Below are 19998 nucleotides of genomic sequence, written 5' to 3' on the forward strand. Positions count from 1 at the left end.
TCATGGCTATCAAAATTAAAAATGGCAAAGAAGATTCCAAAGCATGTAGAGATCATGGTTAAGAAGACATTTGGACATACAGCACGGTAACAGGCCCATGAGCCCGCCTAATGTATACCCAATTAACCTACAATCCCCAGTGTGTTTCGAACGATGGGAGGAAACCGGAATCCCCGTGGAAACGGGGAGAAAGTACAAACTCCTTGCAGTCAGCACAGGATTCAAACCCTGGTCCCAATCGCTGGCACGCTGTAACAGCGTTGCGCTAACCGCCACATCAACCATGCCGCCCAAACACTGGCTTTTGTTAGTCAGAATATTGAATAAAATAGCAGGAAGATAATGCTTCAACTTGATAAAACATTGGTGAGGTCTCAGCTGTAGGACCGAGTGATCACACAAGAGGAAAGGGGCGTCACTGTTTGTTGGAAAGAGGGTGCAGGGAGGATCCTCTCTCCTTATCAAGGTAGATAAAATGAGACGACATTGATTTATAAAAAGAAGTAAGAGATTTAGAGGGGATATGAGGGAGAACTTCTTCACCCAGAAAGTGGTGAGTACCTTGGAATGCAATCCCTGAGAGGTAGAAGCAAAGCCACTGACAGGGTTTAAAAAGATGAAGGATCCTTACCCGAAATGTTGACTAACCGCTCCTGCCCACGGATGTTGCCAAGTTCCTCGAGCAGCTCATTGTTTGCTCAAGGTTCCAGCTTCCTATATTCTATTATCTCTCTCAATCCACACTTTTTCTTTAGCTACGCTTAGTAAATTCTCAACTGGAAGCTTGGTCTTTTTTCCCAGCGAGTCAGCAAATTAACTGCCATCTCAACATCATCAGACGGAGTTTGGGAAACATACATCCTTTGGGTGGTAGTGATTTGACGAAGGGTCCGTTGAATTAAACACTGCACACAAATAATTAGTATCATGATGGCTAAAATAACGAGTCCAACTGCTATAAGGTCACCTGTAAAAAGTTCAACCCCCTGTCCATTGTGACCGTTGTCATCAATCGATCTTCCACAAACGCCGCCCTCAGCAGCCAACAAGTAATCGAGAGCCAGACGGTTTTGATAAGCTGTAGCTCGTATCTGTCGTTGTTCTTCAGCCCATAAATCCAAGGCCGTCGCTGTCTGTTTGGTGATAATCTCCAAAACTGCCTGGAGTCTGATTAAACGGTTTAAATGCCAAACAGCTGTTGTACTCTGGAGCAGCTTGAGCCGTTTACAACTGGAATCCCCCTTATAGTGATGGCCTTTAGCCTTCCGAATGTATTCGTGACCCAAAGGATGATTTACAAGATGCCAAGTTGGGGAGGTGGGAGCGTTTATTGTTACCTAACCTGTGAGTAGCAGCTTGTCTGCGAGCATTAGCATATATACCCCCTTTATCCCTACTCCAGGTATAGCCCTGACTAATATTCTGCCTATCATTTTCCCACCATCTTCTTTGTACCATATTTTTAGCACTCATCTCTTTAATATCTGTAGAGGCCAGGATGCCAACCCAATCCACTCCCCTAGGGCAGTTCTATTTCCCTGGTCCATGTTGGGATCCTAAATTACTAAATAAGGTACCCCACTATGAATACACTCTATACCTGTGCCCTGTCTGCATTCTAAAGGTAAACTTGTCCATTCCTCAAAGTAATTATCACCTCTGCTGCCTCTATTCCAGGAGGACTTAATACATTGTGTACATTTGGGTGGTTTCCCAAAAATTGGGAACCAGCAGAAAAACAATACAACAAATAATAGAAATAACATTACAGCACTTTTTCCCGGCGTAGCGTAACTTTCCGACCAGAAGGATGCGAGACTGCACGCCAGGTGGAGGGTGTATTATCAACGTCTTTAGTCTGTGGATTAGCTTGTTTAATGCGTTGTATGTGAGTCCACCCCTTTTCTTTTGTTCGCACTGAAGTGTCTGTAATCAGAAGTACACAATAAGGGCCGTCCCATATCGGTTTTAGTTTATGATCTTGCCACGCTTTTACATATACCCAATTACCAGGTTTAACAGAATGAATAGGATACTCCAGGGGTGGGGTTTGAGCTAATAAACCCTTCTGTCTTAAGTCATACAGAGAAGTAGAAAGTCCCTGTAAATATTTAGATATGTACTGGTCATTAGCCTCAGGGGTAGGGGTATCAGTGTGGAATCCCATGTAAGGAAGACAAAACATCATTTCATATGGTGAGACAGCAAGGTCCTTACGTGGAGCTGTGCGAGTCCTAATTAAAGCTAAGGGTAAGCATTTAATCCCATACTCTAGGATTTATTAGTTCTCGATCCTCCTCTGTTAGAACATAAAATTGAACCCCGATACCTGATCCCTGTGGTCTGGTACCGATAGCCAATTGGTCCTGTAAATCCCGTCCCAACAAGCAAACTCCAGCTTGGGGAACTAGAAAATATCCAGACTCTGATCCCTGCCTGGCGGATCATTCCACGCTCATCCAAAGTAAATAGAGTCTTAAAGATAGACAATAATTCATCCCAGGTATATATATTAGGTACCAAAAATTGATCTAATTGTTCTGCACATCCCTGAGGGTCTTCTATCAGAGAGGTCATTTCCTTCTTAAAATTGCTCACCTCAGTACTAGTCAAAGGCAGATTTACAAATCCGAGACCCCCTGCATCCCCTCCCAAGAGAACCTCTTGTAAAGGTCTCATCCAGTTAGTTTCTGTCTTATCTCCTCCTCTATGATGGTTAAGTTCCTGCCCTTTGGGAGACAAATCAAAGAGTCCTGCCCTTTCCTCCCGAAGGGCCTCATACTGTACTTCTGAATGACCCTCACAATCAAAGTCTCCTCCCTCTCGTGTCAATTGAGGCGGTAATTTTGCACTCTGTAAGCGAATCATACCACTCTTACTTTCTCCTTCTTTCTGTAACTGTGGAGGGGGAGGGAAAGGTGAAGAAAGGTAAAGCGTAGGGGAGAGGGAGGGGATGGGAGCCGGCACAGGGGAAACATAAGGTGGAGGAAGGGAATGTTACACATCCCATCCCTTTACTTCGGGGGCAGAAGGTTCCTCATCCTTCTTATTTGTATCTTTCTTTTCGTCCAATATCATCTGATTAAACGATTCACTAAGGCAACAGGCTGAGTATTCGCTACTCCCGGTATTGTCTCCTTGATTTTGGTAGAGCCAGATGTTCAGTCGGATCCGAACTTTGGCCAATATACTGAACTCCCTTTTATCGGATTCTTAACCCATTCCTGACAACAATACCTGACCATGGTCTGCTTATCCTTCCCACGGGTTTTCCACGCACCCCAATCAGATAACATTAATCCTAACGGACTATGTTTAGGTATCTGATCTTCCCGTCCTTCTTCAGGACTGATTCCCTTACTACTTACTCCTCCCATACCAGCAGGTAAATAAATTCCTCTTACCGAGATCCAGTAGCTATTCCTAGCGCACTTCCTTAACGTTCTCCCGTCGTTTGTTCTCAATGCCTCTTCTTGGATATCACTCGCTTCGTCCACTGACCAGTTACCCGTCATCCGGCAGTCCAGCAGAATCAGCTGGGGTGCACCTACCCCCGTCGTCGGGCGCTCTGTCAGTGGAGGGAGTGCGATCCCGGACGAATCCCCATTTGTGAGAAACAGAAGTGCCTTCACAGATTTCGCTCGAGACAAAAATTGAGAACAAAGAGCATTTATTGTACAACAGTGCAAAGTTGGGTGCTTCCCCTTACCCTGGGAATACACACACATACTGGGGCTCACCCAACTTTTATACAGTTCATTTCAGTGTAGAGGTACCCTCCCCCCCTTAACATTCTTCTGCCTCCTGGATTGGTTTGGCATTTGGTAATTCTGTCTGCCTACGTCCAGTTTCTGTAAACTTGAAAGACCATGGGGTATCCTGTCTGGGTCCCATCGTGTCATTGTCCTTATTCATGAATTTGCCTTTGTCCTTATTCACACATCTCAACCCCCAGGACTTACTAATTCTATATGCAGAACTTGCTAATTCTTTCTACCACTATAAGACCCTTATTCTATTATACTTGCGTAACCCTTCCTCACTCTTATCGGAATTCATCCTTATCGGAATTCATCCCTACTCAGCACTTACTTAACTTCCTCTAATCTAGTCTAGTATTCTTATTTCACTCATATTAGCTTTACTTCCTATATTCTATTATCTCTCACACCCGTCCTCTACTCCCTCTCTTCCCATGGTTGTTCCTCCACGTATTCTACCCAGTTTGTGGACGACACAACTGTGATTGGACGTTTCAAGAGGAGATGAGACAGGCTGCAGGGATGAAGTCCAAACGCTGACAGCATGGTGTTCAGAGAACAATTTCATCTTGAACTCCTCAAAAACAAAAGTTCCAATAGACTTCAGGAGGAACAGTAGAGTTCTAGTCCCATTATGTATCAATGGGGATTGTGTGGAAAGGGACACTGGTTTCTGGATACGCATTTTGCTGAAGATTTCTCATCGACGATCAATACGACCGCAGTAGTTAAGAAGGCTAAACCACGACTCTGTGCCCTGAGGATCTTCAGGACAATCAAACTGCAGGCGAAATTGTTGGTCTCCTTTTATCGATGCTCCATCGAGAGTGTGCTGGCCTACTGCTTTCCGGCGGGGTTTCCCAGCTGCTCGGCAGCAGAAAAGAAGGACCTCTAGAGGGTCATCACTACGGCCCAGAAGATTATCAGCTGCACACTGCCCTCTTTGGATGATTTATTCAGCTCTCACTGTCTCAGTAGAGCAGCCAAAAGGACCCTTCCCACCCTGGTCATCATCTGCCTGACCTGCTGCCCTCCAGTAGACATTTTGGGTCCATTAACTCACGGACAAACAGACTTAAAAACTGTTTTTACCCCAGAGCCTTACATGAACTGAATACCACCAGACATTGGCTGTTGCATTGTTTTATTGTGTTGTTTTTATATTTCATTGTTTGGTGTATGGGAGCACCATCAAGATGTGCACTCAATTTTGTTGTACTTGTGCAATGACAATAAAAGGTTATCTTATATCCACCTGCGCTCCTCCCCCTGCCCCTCTGCCCACCGTTTTGTTCAGGCGCTGGCCATGATGAAGTGCTCAGACCCGAAACGTTGGTTATATATCTTTATCTTTCCTGCATAACTTGCTGAGTTTTTCCAGCGTTTTAATGTAAACTACATACTCAAACAACTCTGTGACATGACTGAGAAACCAGTTTATTTTACTCACCTGTTTCATGGCTATCAAAATTAAAAATGGCAAAGAAGATTCCAAAGCATGTAGAGATCATGGTTAAGAAGACATTTGGACATACAGCACGGTAACAGGCCCATGAGCCCGCCTAATGTATACCCAATTAACCTACAATCCCCAGTGTGTTTCGAACGATGGGAGGAAACCGGAATCCCCGTGGAAACGGGGAGAAAGTACAAACTCCTTGCAGTCAGCACAGGATTCAAACCCTGGTCCCAATCGCTGGCACGCTGTAACAGCGTTGCGCTAACCGCCACATCAACCATGCCGCCCAAACACTGGCTTTTGTTAGTCAGAATATTGAATAAAATAGCAGGAAGATAATGCTTCAACTTGATAAAACATTGGTGAGGTCTCAGCTGTAGGACCGAGTGATCACACAAGAGGAAAGGGGCGTCACTGTTTGTTGGAAAGAGGGTGCAGGGAGGATCCTCTCTCCTTATCAAGGTAGATAAAATGAGACGACATTGATTTATAAAAAGAAGTAAGAGATTTAGAGGGGATATGAGGGAGAACTTCTTCACCCAGAAAGTGGTGAGTACCTTGGAATGCAATCCCTGAGAGGTAGAAGCAAAGCCACTGACAGGGTTTAAAAAGATGAAGGATCCTTACCCGAAATGTTGACTAACCGCTCCTGCCCACGGATGTTGCCAAGTTCCTCGAGCAGCTCATTGTTTGCTCAAGGTTCCAGCTTTTCTGAAGTGTCCAGTTGAGACCTATGTATAGAGGACAGCAGGGCAAGTGCTGGAAAATAGGATTAAGACAGGTGGGTTAGTATGGACATGGCAGACTGAAGGTCCTGTTTCCCTGACTCGTCAATTCTATGCCTCTATCAGGGATTGAAGCACGGATGATTTGGTCTGTGCGTGCCCTGATGCCATGACCTGAAATGCCCAGGGAGCTGGCACTTGCACATAAAATAACACAGAGGGTACAGATTTATCTTGTCAGAGCTCCGTGGTACATATTGAGACAAATATCCACTCATTAACAATCTGCTGCCGCTTCGAATTGCCCAGTGATCAGGAGAAGGAAAATAAATTGGAATGTCTTAAATTAAGCTTCTTTGTTCTTTGCGCATAAATTCTGTCCTTGAGGATTTGTGAAGGGGGGGAGGTGGGATTTATAGCAGTCAGTGGCTGTCAGTCATTTCCACAGGCTTGATACCAGGACGACTAAGCTTCTATAAAGGTCCCTGGGGAGGCTTGTATCTGTAGTAGGTGAGTGTGAGCCGACCAAATAAAACTTAAAAACCTGTGGAGATTTAAGAGCTGGAAGTACAAAGGAATGTAGAATGGGGTTAGTTGAGTGTGAAGTGCCCAATTTAATTCACACTGAAGCAGGGATTAAGAATTTATGGCTTTTGAAAGAGCTGATAATGAACCAAGCAACCTTATCCTTGTCACTCCCTTGAGAAACAAATTGACTGTTTAATAAAATGGGATTGAGATCAAAATCCAAAAAGAGTTCCCTGGGGAAGGAAATGGGAGGGGGAAGGAGGGAATCTTTTCCCTTGTGTCAGGCAACACACAGCTCTCCTTTTCATTTTCCACCACATTTGTCCGTACCGAATGCCTGCTCTGTCAAACAAGCTATTTACTTAAAGAGTTATTTAGCGTGGAAACAAGGCCCTTCAACCCAACTTGGCCAGGCTGACCAAAGTTGCTGACCTGAGCGATTCCCATTTGGCTGTGCTGCCCAACATCCCTGTGAACCTTTCCTAATCATGGACATTAATTCTACGTGCTGCACCATCTCCTCTGGCGGCAGTCAGTTCAAGTTCATGATCATTGTCAATCATCCCAAGAATCAATGATAAAGTTTGTTTCATGAGTAGTTCAGTAAGAAATCTTTATATTGTACAGCAAGTAAAACATGGTCCAAAAGTCCAAAAAAAAAGTTACAGAGAGATCGGTTGGTATGGAGCAAAGGCAATATTATTTTCTTCTTTCTTTGGCTTGGCTTCGCGGACGAAGATTTATGGAGGGGGTAAATGTCCACGTCAGCTCCAGGCACGTTTGTGGCTGACAAGTCCGATGCGGGACAGGCAGACACGGTTGCAGGGGAAAATTGGTGGGTTGGGGTTGGGTGTTGGGTTTTTCCTCCTTTGCCTTTTGTCAGTGAGGTGGGCTCTGCGGTCTTCTTCAAAGGAGGTTGCTGCCCGCAAAACTGTGAGGCGCCAAGATGCACGGTTTGAGGCGATATCAGCCCACTGGCGGTGGTCAATGTGGCAGGCACCAAGAGATTTCTTTAGGCAGTCCTTGTACCTTTTCTTTGGTGCACCTCTGTCACGGTGGCCAGTGGAGAGCTCGCCATATAACACGATCTTGGGAAGGCAATGGTCCTCCATTCTGGAGACGTGACCCACCCAGCACAGCTGGATCTTCAGCAGCGTGGACTCGATGCTGTCGACCTCTGCCATCTCGACGTTAGGGATGAAAGTTCAGGAGTCTGATAATGGCAAGAAATAAACTCTCTTGAATCTCACTGTGGGGGGGGGGGGGAGGGGAGGGGGTGGGTGAGGAGAGTGCTGCCAGGGTGGGACAAGTATCTTAAAATGTTGGCTATCTTTCCAAGGCAGTGGGAGGTGTAGATGGAGCCGAGGTTATTTGATGGCCTGAGCCGTGTTCAGGGAAATGGCCCCCTGCCGTGGAGCTGTGCATTGGTCGGTGAATCGCGCTGGATTCAGGCTGGAGTTAACGTGAGCCACGGCCAACCTCTCAAAGCATTTCATAATGATAGATGTCAGACAGTGGGTGATCATTCCAAGTATCTAACACTCTGTGTGAAAAGGCTGCCTCTTGGGTGCCCTTTACATATTTTCCTTCATTTTAAATCTATGCCTTCTATTTTCAGTCTCACCTAGCCTGGAAAAAAAAAGACTGACCATTTACCCGATCTGAACCCCTCATAATTTTATAAATGTCTATAAGATCACTTCTCAGCCACCTATGTTCCAGGGAGAAAAATCCCACTCCAGCTAGTCTCTCCTTAAAGCTCAAGCTCTTTAGATTTAATAACACCCTTTTCCATCTTTTTCTGTAGTCTTAATATTTCCAATAGCTAGCAAGCAGAACTGCACCAATACTCCATGTGATCTCACCAATATGTTGTTCTGTTCAAGTCATGGTTATTGTCATCTGGTTGTACAAGTATTTCCCAACAAAACAGCGTTCCCTGGTCCTCAGTGCAAAACATGCAGATAGACACACATATGCAGAACAAGTATTTTATCTATACAAATAAATAAATAAATATTGTTTTGTTCATATAAGTCTCAAATAGTTAGTGTGAGCAAATTCTTTGGTCATTCAGCATTCTCTCTGCCTGTGGGAAGAAGCTGTTCCTCAGCCTGGAGGTGCTGGCTCTGATGCCCCTGTATCTCTACCCCGATCGGAGCAGCTGAAAAATGCTGTGTTCAGGGTGGAAGGGGTTGGGTCCTCGATGATTTTGTGCAGTCTCTTCAGACAACGCTCCTGGTAGATCACGTTGAGTGGGGGGGGGGGGGGGGGGTGAAAGGGAGATTCCACTGATCCTCTCTGCCACTCTCTTATGGTCCTGTGGATTGACTTCCGATCCATTTCCCTGCAGCAACCGTAGCACATGGTGATGCAGCCGGCCAGCTCTTGATAGAGCTCCTATAGACGGTTGACATAATGCTTGTCGGTCGCCTTGCCTGGTTCAGTCTTCTCAGGAAGTGCAGTCGCTGTTGTGCCTTCCTGACAAGTGAGGAGATGATGAGTGTTGTAACATGACATTTCAGTTCTTGTATTCAATGCCCCAACTGATAAGGCAAGCATGCCCAACAGTGCCTTCATCACCAGGTCTATCTATGTCATCACCTTCAGGGAATTATGATCATGTGCCTTGTGATCCCTCTGTTCTAAAATAACCTTGGAACCCTGCCATTTACTATGTAGATCTTGCCCTAGTTTAACTTGCCAGAATGTCACACCATTCACTTTTTCAAGTGAAACACCATCTGCCATTCGTTGGGTCAGTTTTGCAGTTGATCTGGATCCTGTTGTAATCTCATATGGTTTTTACACAGCTATTGCGTAACGGGAAATTTTTGTAAAATTCCCTTAACGTAGGCCGTGTAAAATGTTCGGAACAGACACGAGTGACTCATTCCCATTCTGAAATTTTTCCTGCGGCACCCGCTAGACATTATTGTAGAAGACCTGCAGTCAGTCTAAACTGGACTGCAGGCAGTCTGCAACAATGAATACAAGGTCCACACTCTACGCTGCATGCAGGGTCTACATCATGGTCGACATCAACCCACATCCAGCCGATGAAATTACCGCAGCTCAGGTATTTAGTGTGAATGTCCTTCCTGTGTGAATGGCCACTCCAGAAGGTAAGTGTGAAAAATGTTTTGTGGGCAATTATTCCAGCAGCAGTGTAAAAACCTTCTTCGCTGTCACTGTACCATTTGCTTTGTGTCATTTGCAAACTTACAATAACAACTGACATTGTCATCCAGATTGAATAATGAAGTGAATAAAGGTTGTCACGTACTTAAGTCTTACCATATGCATAAAAATTCACAAGCAATTAAGTCTAATTGCGCATGAGAAGAGGGTACAAAACTATTTCAGGTTGGGTGTAGACCTGTGTTAGTAGTAGGCAGTTCTATAATGGCCTTTAGAGCAGGTTGGGGAGGTTGAAGATCCTGAGGACTGTTGAAAATCAGCGGATCCAGCACTGGATGGCTTTCCCTTTACCACAATCAACTTGGCCCTCACCCGCATATCTTTCACTGCCCGCACATCTGCCTTGGCCCCCTTCGCCCCCCACATGCAACAAGGACAGGATTCCCTTGTCCTCACCTACCACCCCACCAGCCTTTGGATGCAGCATATACTCCTTTGCCATTTCCGCCACCAACTATGTGATCCCACCACCAGTCACATACTCCCCTCTCTGCAGGGTCCACTTACTCTGTAACTCCCTCATCTACTCCTCCCTCTCCACTAATCGCCCCCTCTGACCGCAGGAGATGATCCACCTGGGCCCACACCACTTCCCTCTCCACTATTCGGGGCCCCAAACAGTTCTTCTAAGTGAAGCAGCTATTGTGAATCTGTAGGGATCATTGATTGGATCTGGTGCTCCCGCTGTGGTCTCCTCTATATCAGAGATACTGGATGCAGATGGGAGATCACTTCATTGAGCACTCGGCTCCATCCGCCGCAATAGTTTGAATCTTTCAGTAGCCACCCATTTCAATTCCCCGTCCAATGCCCTTGCTGACATGACTGACCATGGACTCATGCATTGCCAGACTGAGACCACCTGCAAGTTGGAGGAGCAACACCTCATCTTCCATTTGGGAACCCCTTCAGCTCGAGGGAACCAATATCTCTGGTTTCTGTTAAATACCCCCTGCCCCATCTTCTTTCCTCTCTCTCATTCAAGTACACACACACACACACACACACACACACACACCTTTCCCCCCCTGCTTTCACAGAACCAATTCTCAACTTTCCTCTTATCATATCCAATTAACACTTTTTGTCTGTAGCCTTGGGCTCCTCCCATTCATCCCCCTTTTTTCCCCCAGCCTTCAATGTAAGCTGCCTGTGCTTTTTCATTCCTACCTTGAAGAGAGGGCCCAAAATTTTGGTAATATATCCTTACCTCCTATGGACACTGCGAGACCAGCTATGTTCCTCCAGCATTCTAGTTTTGACCTTGCATTTTAAATGCCAGATCCTCACCCCTTGCTGCCTCAGCACGTAGGGGACCTGGCTTTTGAAGAAAATGGGCCAAGTGGGCCTGGAAGTGGAGAGGATTTGATTGGAGCCATTCCTCTGGTTCTGAAAGCAGCTTGTGGTGGATTGGTGCAGTATATCTCGTTTGGGCAGAGAGAGAGAACTTGATTACTTGAGAGAATCTAGAGAGTGCCGGACTGTATTTGGTGAAGGAATAGAGGATTCAGGACTGGAGCACTTTAATAATCTTTTGTCAAGGAGTTGGGGTTGTATTTGGGAAAGATGTTTTTTTTGGGAAGGTAGATTTGAGTTCTCTCCGGTGGCAGGTAAAAGAGCCAGGATTGGAGCAGGAATAATAACAAAATTACAGAAGATGAGTTTTTATTGTTGTACATACAAGAGCCACATTTTTCTCTGCTGTGTGATACAGATGGTCAGAAGTTGTAAAATCCTTTATGTTACTGACAGATGGGAGGGTTGCCTGATTCAGAGTAATGTGCTGTCATTTACTAGAGGGCTATTCACTCATGTTGTAGGCATGGTGCTCTCCTGTGTATGTTGATCAGTTGAAGAATGGTTCTCATCCACTTCTATAAGTTGGTGCATTTATTTTTAAATTTTGCTTCCCAATTAAATTGGAACCTAGGCTCGCAAGGTAGGTCACTGACCGTGGCCTCATACATGTCACACGATGCAGAGTGATACTGAAACAACTTGTCTCATCCACCTTTGGGGTTTACCTTTGGGTGGTATCACTGCCAATCCCATTTGTGTGCATTATCCCTCCACACCGCCACAGTGATATCTCACTTCAAAACCTATAGCTCTCATTTTAAACCTATGGCTTCTATTTTAAAACTCTCAACCCTGACTCATTCTGTCTGATCTTTGCCCCTTATAAACCCCAGTGAGAACAAACCCAGCCTATCCAATTTCTCCTTGTAATTAAAGCCTTCCATTCCAGGCAACATCCTGACGATATCTTTTATACTCGTTCTAACGGCACTACATCCTTCCTATAGTGTAGTGGCCAGAACTGTACTCAGTACTGATGACAGATCATCCAGATTCATGTGGAGGTAGACACACAGAAGACTGCAGTTGCTGGAATCTGGAGCTCAACACAATCTGCTGCTAGAGGAGCTCAACTGGTCAAATGGATACACACAGAAAACTGCAGATGCTGGAATCAGAAAGCAGTATTGGAGACCCGTTAAATTCCTCAGGTGGCAGGTCAATCTCAAGATTCAATTTATTGTTATTGTAATAAAACAGGATCACATTACATGAAATTGTTTTTGCCTGCTGTGAGGCAGACAGATTGGCCATTGCCAGAAGTTTCCTGAAGCACCTCTTACAGTCAGAGAGAAAGGCAAAAGAGATTTCGCCCCCCTCCCCGCCCAAGTCACCGAGTGTCCATAGATTCACCTCCAGTGCTTCCACAGCCTCCGCAGCCACACAGAGTCCAGCCAAAACCATTGGCAACCCAAGCTCCACATCCGAACCTTCATCATGGTCAGGAACCCTTCAGCGCCATCCTCGCATCCCGGTTCCGACACCTGGTATCCCTTCAGCTAGTTTCGAGCCAGTCACCAGCAGTCCGCAGCCCGGTGTGAGTCTCCCGACAGGAGTCCCCAGCAGCCCCCAGCCTCCGTGGGTTCCTTGCCTCGAGTCGCCAGCAACCTGCCGCATGCGTGGGTCTTTCAGCCACAGAGCCCCTTCACTGGTCCGCCGCTATAGTCACTGTGGTCCTTATGGCTGATGCAGATAGATTTACACGGAACAGCTCCCCTATACAGCAAGTTGCCTTTAGAGCTTCTGTGGTGCTCCATTTCTGGCGTTCAGTCACACTGAATTGTCAGTCCCTTCCCAGAAATCTTTTGAGGTGTCAATAAGTGAATTGAAAACCCATTTAGCTCATTTGTGTTAAATACCACAGGGTGCAGAGGAAGTAATAAGATTAATGGAGGGACTTTGCAAGGTGAGATTGGGCCTTAAACATTTAATGAAAGATTTTATGGCTGGATAGGCTGCAGTTCAGCCCTTTAATCATTGCTGCTTTGTTCTGACATGAATTAAAATCTTTTGCTGTCTATTCATTTATTGTTCCAAGCTGCCATTGGTTATCTATTTTGATTGACTGCAGTTCACACTGTGAACTGACTGCCAACAACAACAATAAGTCCTTACATTCAGGGGTGTGCATTTCATTCAATTAATTATTGTGTCCGTCCAAAGATCAAATGAGTGAAGGCAGTGCACCTGCGGTATTAAACCATGCAGATTAGGAGTACTTTTTCAGTTTCTGTGTGTTGTCCATCACACTATCTCAGCATAAACTTCTGGTTGTTAGATGCAAAATATAAGGATCCTTTTTTAATGATCTCCCCCACTCGCACTGTCATCTTAATAATCCAGGCATCTGCTTGCGTAGGGCTCTCTGCCCTGTTTAAGTCTTGCTTCTTTCCAACATCATGTTTCCAGACTGCGCATTGCCCATTCTGCAAACCTCCTGCCATCTTTTATGTCTTCATCAGAAATTGTGATACTCTGCTTCTGCATTTATTAAATTCAATGTACTGACATGCATTGCAAACAAATGTGACTTCATGCTGAAACCTGAGGGTTGCTTCTTTCTATCCCTTGGTGCACTATTTTTTTGAGGGAGTCAGGTTGCAGTTGGTCGCATTATTCAGGGAAAAAACATTCAGCCAGATATCCAATACCTGGATATGCATCTTGGATACTGAGTGCATTAGACCCTGAAGCAGTACGTGCTGTGGACCTGCCAGGTCTCTCGCCTGAAAGCCGAACATCTCAGTCTGGCTGCAGATGTTGATGACATTCCCTTCAGAGGGAGGTGAGTATCCATACTAAGTGGTGCCACCTTGTTCTCTGTTATCCAAGATCACTTTTTAACCCAAGACCATTTCAGGAATTGAAAGCGCCATTGCATTTTTTTTTAAACAGAATGAATTGCAACTTTAGACTTCACTGCTTGAGAGAGTAGAAGCTGGGTTGAGAGAGTAGAAGCTGAGTTGAGAGAGTAGAAGCTGGGTTGAGAGAGTAGAAGCTGGGTTGAGAGAGTAGAAGCTGGGTTGAGAGAGTAGAAGCTGGGATGAGAGAGTAGAAGCTGGGTTGAGAGAGTAGAAGCTGGGTTGAGAGAGTAGAAGCTGGGTTGAGAGAGTAGAAGCTGGGTTGAGAGAGTAAAAGCTGGGATGAGAGAGTAGAAGCTGGGTTGAGAGAGTAGAAGCTGGGTTGAGAGAGTAGAAGCTGGGATGAGAGAGTAGAAGCTGGGTTGAGAGAGTAGAAGGTGGGATGAGAGAGTAGAAGCTGGGTTGAGAGAGTAGAAGCTGGGATGCTGACAGCATTTACAAAATGTTTAGATGAGCACTTGAATCGTTTTGGCATAGAGGTCTGAGGACCAAGTACTGGGTGATGGGATAAATGCGTCTGCATGGACCCAGTGGGCTGATTCAATCATTTCTCACCCTAAAGCAAATATGAAATACCTTTGGACTTGAGGTTTTTTTTAGGAATACAGCACAGTAACAGGACCTTCTGGCCCACATGAGCCCATGCCACCCAAAAACACCCATGTCACCCAAATACACCCATGTCACCAATTAACCTAACAAGCTTGTGTGTCTTCAGAACATGGGTGGAAACTGGAGGAAACCCACGCTGACACAGGAAGAACGTACAAACTCCAAATAGACAGCGCCAGATTTGATCCTGGGTCACTGGCATGTTAACAGTATTGCACTAACCCAGTGGTTTTGAACCTTTTTCTTTCCACCCATATACCAATTTAAGGATTCCCCATGCCATAGGTACTCTGCGATTAGCAAGGGATTACTTAAGGTGGTATGTGGGTGGAAAGAAAAAGTTTGAAAACCACTGTTTTAATTGTACCTCATTGACTCGCTATGTGCACAGTTTCAGAACTCCAAAGGAAATGGGCCAATGACAATTTTTCTCAAGCAAAATATTTCACTAATAATTGGGTCTAGAGCAGTGGTTCTCAACCTTCCCTTCCCACTCACATCCCACCTTAATGAATCCTTTACTAATTACAGAGCACTGATGGCATAGGGATAACTTAAAGTGGGATGTGAGTGGAAGGAAAAAAGGTTGAGAACCACTGCACTAACCATTACACTAAATGTGCTGCCCCAGTTTGGAATCTCTGAATTAATCTGCCCTTCCGTCTCTCCTCTAGCATTGCCAATTTTGTCCAACTTCCAGGTGCCCTCTCTGCCCTCTTATTTTATTCCATCTGGACTGCCCCGTCACCCCTCTTCCACTTGGAAATGTTCTTCAATCATAATTGTAAATATCTGCATCATAACATCTCATGTTTCCCAACAAGAGCTTCACAATGCTCTGGATTTTTTTTCTTTAAGTTTTTTTCTTAGTTCTAGCAGGAGATGAATGTGTTTAAGGAGTAGAACGGTTTGCTTCAGACAGGGATGGACAATGCTCCACAAATTACACTCACCTGAACATGGCACTTCACTGCCTTCCCACCCAGGTCCTCTTGTAGCTGCACTCAGAACTCAAGGATGCCTGCTACCGAAGCCATGGTTTGGATTGAAGATGCAATGACCATTCTTTCATTAGCTAGCACATTTTGGGATTTCTCATTTTAATTATGTCAAGGAGTAATGACAAGCATTACCTGCCATTGTGAAGAAGTTTGAAATGAATCCCCTCCCATTTTTCTCTATAACTAGTTCACTGAAACTCACCAAAGAATAGGTGTACGTGTAGAGCAAGGAAGAAGGAGTAATGATGAAACTGTACAAGGCATTGGTGAGGCCAAATTTAAAGTACTGTGTGCAGTTCTGGTCACTGATTTATAGGAAGGATATTAACAAGATAGAGAGAGTGCAGAGAAGATTTACAAAAATGTTGCCTGGGTTTCAGCATCTGCAATACAAGGAGAGAATGAGCAAATTAGATCTTTATTCCTTGGAATGTAGAAGGCTGAGAGGGGATTTGATAGAGATGTTCAAGATAATGAGAGGGATAGAGAGAATTGATGAGGAAAGGCTTTTCCCATTGAGAGTAAGAGAGATGGATACAAGAGGTCATGGGTTGAGAGTTGACGGGCAAAGTTTAGGAGTAACATGAGGTAGAACTTCTTTACTCAGAGATTGGTTATTGGGTGGAATGGGCTTCCGGGAAAGATGGTGGAGGCAGAGTCAATTTTGTCATTTAAGAAAGAGTTGGATAAGTATATGGATGGGAGGGAGATGGAGGGATATGGGCAGAGTACTGGGAAATGGGATTAGAGGAGGGTACTTGGATCAGTGTGGACTAGAAGGGCCAAATTGCCCTGTTTCTGTGCTGTAATTGTTATATGGTTATAAGATAGTTTGATCAGGCAAGATCTTCAAAATGGCCCTGATTATTTTTCAGAAGTATCAGTATTGAGTCTAGGAGTTGGCATTGGTGAGGCCAAATTTGGAGTATTATGCGAGGTTTTGGTCATCAAATTATAGGAAAGATTGATTGAAAGAGGGCAGAGCTGGTTTACTAGAATTGGAGAAATGGAGTAACAGTGGAAGGTTGAACAGGTTAGGACTTTATTCCCAGAAGTGTAGAAGAATGAGGGGAGATTTGATAGATGTTTATAAAATTATGAAGAGCTTAGAGTAATTGCAAGCAGGCATTTTTACTGAGGTTAGGGGAGACAAGAATTATGTCTTTAATTTACGCTAATAAATAAATGGCTTCTCTTTTCTCAGTAGAAAACTTTTCACCTCTGAGATGAAAGTCCCAGTTCAGATCACAGTATAGAAGCTGTAATCTCAACAGTACTGGTGGGGTGGGGGGGGGGGAGGAACCGGGGACGGACACATTGTCCAGATTTCTTTTGGGTGAGGTGTTAAACTGAGGCATTACCTGCCCTGTCAAATGGGCATGAAATCCCCTTTGTCACGATGTGAAGAACATCTTGTGAGTTCTCTCCACTGTGAGGGGATAATTAGACTAAATGCAAACAGGTTTTTTTCTGCTGAGGTTAAGTGAGACAAGCTGGAGGACATAGGTTAAGGGGAAACATTTACAGGGAACATTCGGTGGAACCTTCGAAACGAGCTGCCAGCTGAATTGGTGAATACGGGCTCAATTTCAACATTTTAGAAAAATGTAGGCACATATGTGGATGGCAGGGGTATGGAGGGCTATGGTCCAGGTGTAAATCATTGAGACTCAGCAGAATTAATAGTTTGGCATGGTCTAGATAAGCCAAAGGTCCTGTTTCTGTGCTGCAGTGTTTTCTATGATTCATTGTAATGCTTTTATTGTGTTTCATCCTGCACAGATGACAGCCACGGCACAGCAAACTACCAAGACGCAGCCAGTACATATTCCAGCATCCTCCGCCACTGCTACTCCTGTAGCCACAGTACCACTTGACCCTCAAGCACAGCTGGAGTCTGACAAAAGAGCAGTGTACAGGTATGGACAGCTTTAACCGCTGCATCCAAGACAGGGATTGGCTGTGAAAGATGTACAGAGTGACACACAGGGGTTTGAAAGCATGGGTGGGAAGAGAATTTGCTGAGCAATGTACCAGTGGGGGTGTGGGGAGCATCTGCAGAGAACTATACAGAAATAAAAGTGTGCTTAGGGCAGTGATCAGAAATGCAAAGGTTTTCAGAGTGGAGATACATAAAGATTATGCCATGCTTGACGGCGAAACAATTACTGTTTATAACACAATGCACGTCATGTACCAAAACAATGTAGAGGTATGAAATCCGTCCACAGTTACTTGCAAATGTAATAGGAATGTTCAAAAATGTGTGCAAGTATGATTATCTGTGTAGCAAAGGGGTGAAATCAAGACTGAACAGAAATGCTCAAGGATTTTGCAAGAATTTCTGAATGCAGTCTCTGCAAATTAGAGAAAACACTTTTTTAAATCTTTTTCAATTAGCCATATATTGTAATTATTTGTTTACTATTGTTTCTGTTTGACTGTTGATATTGTTTATATATAATAGTTTTATTTTTCTTATATAACTTTTTTCTGTATATTTCTTTTTATATATTACCTTTGATTAATGGTGTAATGAGCCCAGAGGACCCCAAAACCCTGCAGCAATAGATAATCACCAAGGCAAATGGTTACTTAAACAAATGTTGCTTTTAATTATCTTTAAACATGAAAACAGAATCACACTTTAACTTATCCCCTTCCAATTCTAAGTGCATGTGTATGTAATGTGTGTGTAATTTCAGAAAAGTTCTTTGATTCACAGTCCAACTTCACTTCTCATTCCTCCAAGTTCACTGGTTGCAGGCAATTCTTATACTGTGCACAGAATTTAACATTGATGAATTTCACCAGGATTTGGTGTTTGAAAGGTAAATGGTTACCGCTCAGGATGGTTCTTGTCGGTTTTCAGAGAGAGATTTGTTGTTCGATGGACACCCACAACTGATTCCTTTTAAATCAGCCACTTCAGTGTCTTGGTGACGAAACTTGCCCCTCTTCAGTGTTCTCCAGATGATAACCTCTTTCTTTCAGATCACCACAGAGTTCCTTTTTGTTTCACTTATTTCAAGTGAAACATTGGGAAGCCAGTCCTCTCCTCTTGCATAAACCATAATGGCTTTGACCAGGTTGAACTAAATACTCACAACTGATCTTCCCAATGGGGTTTTCCACAAGCTTGCCAGCTTGTCCTGTTCCAGTCCCAGCTGCTGCTGCTGACTGTGAAACTGCAGAACTGAATCCCCTCTCCCTCCCTCTCTCTCAGAGAGAAAGCCGGTTTTACTCTCTCTGATTGCAAAACCACATGACCCTCTTAGAACAGCACGTTCCACTCCAGACAATCTGCAGCTCCGACAAGATCTTTCTCCGACAAGATCTTTCATTTGTTGCCTTTTTGTAAACAACAATCCATTAGTGAAGTCTCTTGGACACTCGCCAAAGCTTTTGCAAAAGCTCTTGATGCTGACATGTCTAGCATGAGCAGAGCTCCAGTATTTTAATTAAGATCTGTTTTAAAGTGTTTGTATGTGACCTACGCTTAAAAAAACCTACCCCAATTTATCTCCCCAAAACATACAATACAAACACAAGATAATCTGTCACAATGGCTTTTGCTTATGCACTATTGAGGAAAAACCCAACACCCAACCCCAACCAACCAATTTTCCCCTGCAACCGCTGCAACCGTGTCTGCCTGTCCCGCATCGGACTTGTCAGCCACAAACGAGCCTGCAGCTGACGTGGACTTTTTACCCCCTCCATAAATCTTCGTCCGCGAAGCCAAGCCAAAGATTTCTGAAAACTCCAATAAAAATATTGAAAAAGAAATAAGAGAAAACACAATATAAACCAGTGACCTTACACACTCCTTGTCCAAGTCGATATCCTTGAGTTTGCTCTTTGACCAGCATCATTTCCCTGGCTCATTTGGGGCATTATATTTTGTACCAAAGGTTTAGCAAGAGTGCCGCTCTGAAAGTTCCAGTGTACAGGACATTTCTATATCAATGAGAGCTGTAAGAAATGCATGTTTTACCATTTTCAGTCCTTCATAAACTGTTGGCACTAGCACACATTGTGAAATACAAAGTAAGGAAACAGAACAACTCCATGAGACATTTCCAAAGGAGGAACATCTGCAGTTTGAACAACCTATATATGAAAATTTTTAAAAAAGCAAAAGAGATGGTTGTTGACTTCAGGAGGGCCCGGGGAGATCACGCTCCCCTGACCTTTGACGGCTCCACCATTGAGGTTATCAAGAGTATCAAGTTCCTTGGAGTGTACCTGGTGGAGAATCTCACCTGGTCCCTTAACACCAGATCCATAGCCAAGAAAGCCCAGCTGCGCCTCCACTTCCTACGAAGGCTGAGGAAAGTTCATCTCCCATCCTCCATCCTCGCTACATTCTACAGAGGATGCATCGAGAGCATCCTGTGGAACTGTATCCCCGCCTGATTTGAAAGCTGTACCTCCTCGGACTGCAAGACCCTGCAGAGGATTGTGAAGTCAGGGGAAAATACCATTGGG

At 44.5% G+C, this 19998-nt stretch overlaps 1 protein-coding gene and 1 long non-coding RNA gene across 7 annotated transcripts in view; one reads left to right on the plus strand and one right to left on the minus strand.

Moving 5' to 3' along the window:
- The window catches only part of pknox2 (pbx/knotted 1 homeobox 2), a 542571-nt gene that overhangs the window by 351192 nt on the left and 171381 nt on the right, over positions 1-19998 (plus strand). For all 6 annotated transcript variants that reach the window (XM_069894493.1, XM_069894489.1, XM_069894488.1 and 3 more), the window contains one exon: positions 17290-17426. In XM_069894493.1, coding sequence (XP_069750594.1) covers positions 17290-17426 — 137 coding nt within the window. The remainder of the gene's footprint in view (positions 1-17289; positions 17427-19998) is intronic.
- On the minus strand, positions 684-5945 carry LOC138741801 (uncharacterized). Its single transcript, XR_011343769.1, has 3 exons — positions 5848-5945; positions 3405-3640; positions 684-1926 (listed from the first exon to the last, which is right to left on the minus strand). It is a non-coding gene; the product is annotated as an uncharacterized lncRNA (long non-coding RNA).

Source organism: Narcine bancroftii, chromosome 8 (genome assembly GCF_036971445.1).
Source record: "Narcine bancroftii isolate sNarBan1 chromosome 8, sNarBan1.hap1, whole genome shotgun sequence".
Taxonomy (NCBI): domain Eukaryota; kingdom Metazoa; phylum Chordata; class Chondrichthyes; order Torpediniformes; family Narcinidae; genus Narcine; species Narcine bancroftii.